Source organism: Barbus barbus (genome assembly GCF_936440315.1).
Source record: "Barbus barbus genome assembly, chromosome: 3".
In the NCBI taxonomy this organism is placed as follows: Eukaryota; Metazoa; Chordata; class Actinopteri; order Cypriniformes; family Cyprinidae; genus Barbus; species Barbus barbus.
The window spans coordinates 615166-624053 of NC_136731.1; the positions used below are offsets into that span (position 1 = coordinate 615166).

The window sequence follows — 8888 nt, forward strand, 5'->3', positions numbered from 1 at the left end:
GATCTCTTTAGATGATGAGATTTGGAAAGCCTTTGCAATTTGACATTGAGGAACATTGTTTTTAAAGTATTCCTCAATCTTTTTACACACACTTTCACAGATTGAAGAGCCTCTGCCCATCTTTGCTTCTGAGAGACTCTGCCTCTCTAAAGCCCTATTCGAACGGTACTAGTTTTCTAAACTACGTTTGAGTTTCGATTCTTATCACCTGACGTCTGCGATTTTCATGTACCAATTCAGACGGTACTAACATCTCTGTGTTTATTACAGAGGTGGGAGGGGCTGTTTTGTACACCCCGTCTCAGAGATCACGTCAGTCAAGTTTTCTTTCAGGACAGAACACAAAATGACCACTGACAAATGTATCCAGTTTTAACCGGTTTGGCATAGACTACCGAACACTGGGTTGCACTAGCCCAGCGCGGGATGGGTAAATGAGGGGGTTCATCACTTGTATTGACAGTAAAAATGAACCAGCAGCTGAGTTACAGAAAAACTGCCCAGCAGATGGGGAAAAATAATAAGAAATAACCCACTAAAATGACCCATCTGGCTGAACCCAGCATTTGGGTTAAAAAAAAAAAATTCCACAGCATTTTTTAGATTCCAAGAAAAGCTCAGAATAAGCTTTTTTTTCCCTGAAAAATATGAGTAAGAGTTGAACGTAGTGCTGGGGTGGAGCCAGAGAATTCTTGATAAGTACGGTGGTTCTTGCTTTCCATCTCATTAGAATGCTGACTGTTGAGGAAACAGCAGTCAGATCTCAAAGCATAACAGAAGAATGACGTTCAAAACTGCTCTGAGTGTTGCTGGAGTCATACTTCTCTACATAGCAGGTAAGATCCTGCAAAACATCTACAACATGATAAAAATAGATGCTAATTTAATAATGATTGTTTCAAAAGTTTCATAACTAAACAGCCAACTAAGAAAAATTATAAACACACTTGACAATATATGTATTTCATGACTGTAAAAACCTTTGGATCTAAAGAGTTGGTCAAATGCTTGAAATTTTTATTTTTTTACAAATGCATAATTTATCCATTTTAATGGATGAGTTTAATTCATGTTAATGCCAGGATGCAGTTGGGTAACTTTGAGGAAGATAAATTAATTTTGATTTATTTAATGTTTTGGCCACTACATAAATTCTATTGTTTTAGTTTTTATAGATTTATAGATGTGATGACTTTAATTTTATTCTAAAATGTGGGAAATAGTGATAATAAAGAATGAATAGTTTAATAATACAACTCATATTTAATTTACATTATCATTAAACTGATTTTTTAAATATATATATTTCATTAGTATGGTAATGGTGTAGTAATAGTGTAGTGTAGTAATATTTGGTAAATAGGTTTAAAAAAATAAAGTACCATATATCCCCATAAATACAGCACAAACATACAGTTGAGAAGTAAATAAAAATGATATAACATTTGTTTGATAAAAAACGTATATTCACTATTCACTCTGTAAAATACCCCAAGTGTAACTGTGTGTGTGGAGCAATTGAGGATTTACAGATATTTGGGCTAAAGTCTATAAACACCATTATTCATGTGATAGATTTCATGTTCTTTTCATGTCAGTATGTGCCAGTGCTGATGTAGCAGGTCAAATAGTGAACCAGTTTATTCTATTTGATTAAATAATAATAAACTGAAAAACTAAATAAACTGGTTTGTGTAGCTCTGTCCAGATGATTGTGTGCTTACTTTGTCTTTGTCTGTCCACACAGGTTCCCTCTGCCAGTTAGATGGTAAGTGTTCACGATGACCCTTGCTCTTTTGGTGCTCGCCTGGGTTCGACTGACGTCTGAAATGGGTTTGCTTGGATTATGTGATCGCTGTTTTCTGAACTCAGGTGCACACCCGTGAATCACTGAAAAGGGTGGTCTGGGGTACGGTTCGCTTCCGATGGGAACACAATCATAGTAAATCACAGAAGTGAAAAGCTATTAATGACATGAACTGGTCAAACTGTATTTATCTGTTTACTTGCTTGCTTTCCTCGCTTTTTGCTTGCAGAAATAATGAAGTATAAAAATGTCTTCTGTGTCTGACAGGCATGTTAAGGGCCCTATTTTAATGATCTAAAGCGCATGTCGTAGGTGCACTTATGTCTGAAAACGGCCGGCGCTACAGCAGCATGGTCTAAAAGGGTTGTCCCTATTCTCTTACTGAGTAATGGGTGTGTTTTTGGCGTAACCAACAGAATAATAATCTTTTACATTGTAATCCTTTCATTTTTAATATTTTAATAGTTTGTGTGTGTAATAAGCAGAGTGTACATGTGTTGTGGACCCACCTATAGATGCATGTTACTAACACGCTCTTTAAATAACAACAAATACTGTGCCATTGACTTTAGACCAGGTTTTAGTTGGTTTGTGGCGCAGTTTATTTAATTAGCCTCAAAATAGCAACGTGCCAACAATGCACCTGAACACTCCTGGTTTTCAGACCAGCACACCCATGAGCACGAATGCATTTACTATTTAAACAACGTGGCGCAGGGCGTGAAATGATAAACTAGCATAAAACACTTGCGTCAGCGCCAAGCGCGATGTGGTAGGGCGTATGATAGGGCCCTAAGAAGGAAATCTGATGTCTTGCTGTCTCTCATCAGTATGTGGTCGAGCACCTCCTAGCAACAGGACAGCTGGAGGGGAGAATGCGACGGCAGGTGTTTGGCCGTGGCAGGTCAGCATTCATGTCCTCGGCTTTGAGCACTTCTGTGGAGGGACCCTCATCACTAAAGACTGGGTTTTATCTGCAGCTCACTGCTTCCGGATGTATGAAGTTTAAAGCTCAAGGTGCATTTGTAGATTGATAATGGTGGGATTAAAGCAGACTTTCTCTATTTACAGGAATAATGAGTCTGACACTGTGCTGTACTTCGGTCGTCTGAGTCAATCCGGCTCAAACCCTTATGAGACAAACAGGACAGCGAGTCGAATCATCAAGCATCCTAACTTTAATTATTCTACTCTTGACAACGACATAGCACTGATCCAGCTCTCCTCCTCCGTGAATTTCTCTGATTACATTCGGCCGGTCTGTCTGGCTGCAGCTGGTAGTGTATTTGGTGCAGGAACGGAGAGCTGGGTCACTGGATGGGGCAAGCTACAACATGGAGGTGAGTAAACATTACCTTTACAATTCACCAAATACAAACAATACTGTAAACCTCAACCATTTAGCTACATATGTTTTATCCTTTTGAGCGGTTTGGTCCCACATATGGGATTTATCAAGTTCATCACATAACTGCTAAGTTCGCACTGTGCTTTTGTGCTTTAGCTGCACTGAGACATGCTCTGGATCTCAAGTATGCAGTGTTTTAACCACATAATGTTTATTTTATGCTTCAGATATTTAAATACACATAAGTACTAGTAAAATAATGCATTTACAGTTTGTAAAATACACACTGAAGTCTATGGAAGCAGCAATAACAATCCATTCAAATTTAATTCGCCGACGTGTTTTATTCCAGGAGAAACTGAGGAATTTACGCGCCGTTTATCCGACCGACAAGACTCTCTGACCTGCGGCGCAAAATCATTTATTACGGTTTTTAAACAACAAAACACACTCACACGTATTTGACACACGGAATATCAGACAGTTGATGGCATGGTAAGTGAGTTTGTGAATATTTTGAATAAAAAAGGAAAAAACTAATTAAAAGCCATACGTCTGCAAGTTTTTCAGCCTGGTTCTCATAAGAGCAGCTGGAGATTTGGTTTGGTCCTCAAACTGCACATAGTGTGCATTAATATAACTATACCCATTAAATATAGCTATACAAAAATGAATTAATAAGAGTGATGAATATATTATTATTTAATTTATTTAGTAGTTTTTTAAAATAAAAGAGTAAACAAAAATAAAGTGTGATAATAATATTATATTTTTAAATAAAAGAGCATATTAAATACATTTACTTTATAGCAAATTTTCTAATATTGCTAATATTTACTTTTGTAAAAAAAAATAGAATTCATGAATTTCCTTTTTTTAATAATTTTCTAACTTAAAATCAGCAAGCTTTTATTTTGGTGGGTTCCCGGCAAGCAAGTATATGCACTTCTTAGCACCGCCAAACGAAGAGCATCTGTGAATGAAATGTGACAGTTTTGTAGTGATGGGAAGTCCGGATCTTTTTACCAACTCGGACCTTTGAGTCTCGTCTCGTTCAGCAACATGAATGAATCTTTGAGTCGTTTCGTTAATAAAATAAAATTAAAATGTTACGTGTTACGTCCCTAACACATCTACGACTTCTGCAAACATTGATCACACTACAAACAATACAGAACTATAATGCTATAAGAAACAGAAAATTCATTGTGTCTTTAGTCCATGATTAGCTCATCTCATCTCTTATCTGACAAGTCTTCAGATAAAGCCATAAAATCTGTCCTATGTTCTGTGTCACAGGCCAGCCATCTGATGTACTGCAGGAGCTGATGGTACCAATTGTGAGCAACAGTGACTGTAATAATACTTATCGAGGGAACAACACAAGCATCACAAACAATATGATTTGTGCTGGATTGTTAAATCAGGGAGGAAAAGGTCCATGTCCGGTAAGACATCAGTCCTTCATTTTAACCCTTTAAAATGCATATCAATTTACAAAACACTACTCGCCCGTTTTTGGTTACCTGAAAACTTCACACTGCCAACCTAGGGCCAGTTTTACCAAACAGGGCAAATTCCAAAACAGCGCCAAATTTACATCACAGTAGTCATGTGTATTGTGCTTAAAATACTCTTCTGAAAATTCCCAGCTGGACATGCTTGAGAGCGCTTTGGAGACACAATCCATGGAAGTCATTTGTGTCTGGTATCTGTTTTTGCGGTTTGTTTTATGAACAATTACTGACCAGAAATATGAACTTATCCTCCATTGTTATTTATAGTCAACAAGTAGGATGTGACGGTTGGCCGGTGTGGTATTTGTCTCACCCATCCTCCACTGTGATTGGACAGCTGGGTAAAAAGAGACAGTGAAGAGCACTACGTTTTACCCATGGACTGTAAAAAAAGATGGAGGACGCATCACCACTTCCTTTCACTGCAGAAAAATAAAGCCAAAATGCCCCAGAAATGGCCGCTGTCGACGAGTCGGTGCAGTAATGATCGTGAGGTGGAGCCGCAGTGTCAAAGAATCAACCAATCACACAATCATAATACCACACCCCTTTATTATAGCATCAAATAACTAACTACAACCAAACTTTCTCAAAATACCTCAACTCTGGACCTCGAGATCCACTTTCCTGCAGAGATTAGCTTCAGCCTGGATTAAACACACCTACCTTCAATCTTGTAGTAATTCTGAAGATCCTGATTAGCTTGTTCAGGTGTGTTTGATTAGGGTCAGAACTAAATTCTGCAGGAAAGTGGATCTCGAGGTCCAGATTGGAGGTTTATGGAGAGGATGGGGACCTATACTACAGCCAGCCAACAGGGGGTGATCAAAATGATTTGACTTCACTTTTCAGCACATGTGTAGCACACAAAATTGAACATTTTTCAACTTTCGGTAACAAGAGAAAAATGTTCATCACTCCCACTGCAAACAACTGAAAAAGATATGCTGGCCTCAGGAAAATAGACGCATGACCAGCATCCTTATACCATACACTACACTATTGCATACTTATGTCTAAAACTCTTCTTCACTATATATTGTTCACTATATTTATTATAAACTAGATATAAACGCTGAATATTTGTCACTGCAGGGAGACTCTGGAGGTCCAGTGGTCAGCAGGAACGGCTCCCAGTGGATTCAGTCCGGCATTGTGAGTTTTGGTATGAAATGTGCTAACCCCACATTTCCCGCTGTGTTCGCTAGAGTTTCCCAGTACCAGGACTGGATCAACTCTACCACGGGCAGCAACCAGCCTGGATTTGTTCAATTCAGCTCTGACACTCAACATTCAACTCCAGCTCCGACTAATACTACAGCTCCGACTAATACTACAACTCCGACTAAAACTCCAACTAAAACTCCAACATCCGACTCCATCTTCATAAGCGCACCCAACCTCCTCTTATTCCCCCTTTCTCTCACATTCTCCATCATTCCTTTCACCTTCTCCCTCTTTCTCTCTTCCTAAAGATGGTTTGAACAGTAATTCTCAGGGAGTTTTGATGAAGAGGTCAGTTCTGCTGTACATGCTCTTGAAAACAGGTGAACAGAGAGGTTACTTTGTTGTTTTTGTCATTTAGTCTTTATCTTTTTAAGAATGTATTATTCTTGAAAAGCTGTCTTGATAATATTATTAGAGCATAATGAGATTAGCCCTCTGAGATTCAGGATCTTTGCATAAATACTAGAGATGGACCGATATTGATTTAATGATGACAATCATTTTTATGTTTATATGTCTGATAATCTGTATAACCGAAAGAGGGTCTGGAGCTCTGTGATGTGATCATGGATACTGGTTTTTGAAAATTTAATGATCTTTAGTCAATTACCATGTTACCATACCACAAATAAACACAAAAGAGGAAACGGACTCTCGCTGTCTCTCTATCTCGCTTCATATTTTGGTGTAAACCTGTCACAGCTATCTGCTGGAGTGCCCTTGCCTGCCATCAGAGGGCACTCTTCTGGACTATTGTTTGTGTTGTTCCGGACTTCAGTTCCCATAACCCCTTGCACTTATTATTGTTCCACTAGCTTCAGCTGTGTGTAATTTAGGTAAACTGTGCAGTATTGTCTTATATACTGTAAACAAAAAACTTATGTAAAACACACAGCCACTTTTTCCAGAGTTATTTAATTATGACAGACACAGCAATGCATCATGTTCTAGAATATAGATCATCATGTTTTCAGACAGACGGCCGGACTGGGACACAATTTCAAAAGTGATTATAAAGACATTTACAAATGTTACAAAATACTTCTATTTCAGATAAATGCTGATCTTCTGAACTTTCTATTCATCAAAGAAACCTGAGAAACTAAATCTACTCTGTGTTCAACATTGATAATAATCAGAAATGTTTGTTGAGCAGTAAATCAGTATATTAGAATGATTTCTGAAGATCATGTGACACTGAAGACTTATGCTGAAAATACAGCTGCAGATCACAGAAATACATTACACCATGTGCATAATTGTTATGCAAGTTGATATTCTGATCATGTTTTTCCAAGCACATTTGACCAATTACAAACCACATCAATCTCGATCACTAATTTTCATTAGGCACATTTTCTTTTGCAGATTAAATGAGCCAAAAAAAGAGATTTAACTCAGGCTGAAAGTCAAGAAATATGAATTAGCCATGAGAAATATTCAAAACTAATACAGTAGAGAAATTGCAAAGTTAAGGCATGACCATTGGACAGCAAAATGCTCACTGGATCAGCACATTCAAAAAAAAAAATGGTGGAGAAGAAAAGACACGTGTTAAAGGAACACTCCACTTTTTTTGGAAATAGGCTCATTTTACATCTCCCCCAGAGATAAACAGTTGAGTTTTACCATTTATGAATCCATTCAGCCGGTCTCCGGGTCTAGCGGTAGCACTTTTAGCGTAGCTTAGCATAGATCATTGAATCAGATTAGACTGTTAGCATCTCGCTCAAAAATGACCAAAGAGTTTCAATAATTTTCCTTTTTATAACTTGACTCTTCTGTAGTTACATCGTGCACTAAGACCGACGGAAAATGAAAAGTTGTGGTTTTCTAGGCTGATATGGCTAGGAACTATACTCTCGTTCCGGCGTAATAATCAAGGAACTTTGCTGCCGTGCCATGAGTGCAGCAGGCGCAGTGATATTACACAGCACCTGAAAGTAGTCCCCAGCTAGGTAACTAGTTATGATATAGCCAAGTTGGAGAAGCAGATTTCTAAATTGATTTGGGCAGGGCAAAGGCCAAGAATAAAGTATAAAACATTACACCTTATGAAGGCTGATGGGGGAGTAGGACTTCCAAATCTTAAATGCTATTATTGGACAGCACAACTAAAACCAACAGAGGCATGTTTGAAGGACAATACGGATACGTGTTGGGTAAACATAGAGAAAAACCTCTGTCAGTATCCCCTGCTTTCACAATAGATGTCAGCTGGGATAAAGTGATGACGGGTAAGTGGACAAGATTTACTTAAAAATATGAATAAAGATATGATCTTTATTGAAAATTACCCATTCAATTTCTCTTCTATCTAGTATAAGTACAGTAAATAACTTTATACCATCTGCACCAGATATTGGTTTTAAAAATGGGCAAATTAATTTTATATATCAGCTTATTAGTAAAGATCACCCTAAGTCATTTGAACAACTGGTAGAAGAATTTAAGTTACCAAAAACTGATTTTTACAAATAAGAGACTTTCTTAGAAAACATAAAGAGTGGAAGAATATCACAAATCCAAATGAAATAGAGAAATTACTATTGATAATAGGCTTATTTCTAAACTATATCAGGGATTGCTATCACTTCATCTATATCTATATAATTCTGTTGCATACAAAGAAAGATGGGAGGCTGAAATGCAGGTAGAGATTACGCAAGAAGACTGGATAGATATATGTTCCAGGGCCCATAAAGTAACTAACTCAAACACATGGAGAGAGTTTAAGTGGAAAGTCATTACAAGAGACTTCCGCACTCTGCCATCTGTAGCAAAGATCATCCAGCAGATGCTGGAGAGAGTGTGGTGATCTATTGGGAAACCACTCATATGTTTTGGTCCTGTCCAAAGATACAGCAATTCTGGGAGGATATCTATAAAGTATTCAGAGGCATATTTTGAATAGATTTTCCTTTTGATCCTGCTGTGGCTATTTTAGATACCTGAGGGCATGAGGGAAAGGAGATTGAATGATCTACTT

General features: G+C 37.8%; 1 protein-coding gene across 1 annotated transcript; it reads left to right on the forward strand.

Moving 5' to 3' along the window:
* Nucleotides 1-723: 723 nt before the first annotated feature.
* Nucleotides 724-6783, forward strand: LOC306856501 (chymotrypsin-like protease CTRL-1). The gene is made up of 6 exons (XM_079395838.1): nt 724-836; nt 1748-1768; nt 2638-2803; nt 2879-3147; nt 4455-4603; nt 5768-6783. The coding sequence occupies exons 1-6, from the start codon at nt 782-784 to the stop codon at nt 6143-6145; spliced, it is 1038 nt and encodes a 345-aa protein (XP_079251964.1). The 5' UTR covers nt 724-781; the 3' UTR covers nt 6146-6783.
* Nucleotides 6784-8888: the final 2105 nt, after the last annotated feature.

Bases quoted from the DNA above. Each gene is read 5' to 3' on its own strand.
- LOC306856501 (XM_079395838.1), top strand. From the start codon at position 782: ATGACGTTCAAAACTGCTCTGAGTGTTGCTGGAGTCATACTTCTCTAC. The intron at 1,769-2,637 runs GTAAGTGTTCAC...GTCTCTCATCAG, and splicing joins TTCCCTCTGCCAGTTAGATG to TATGTGGTCGAGCACCTCCT. The intron at 4,604-5,767 runs GTAAGACATCAG...TTGTCACTGCAG, and splicing joins GAGGAAAAGGTCCATGTCCG to GGAGACTCTGGAGGTCCAGT.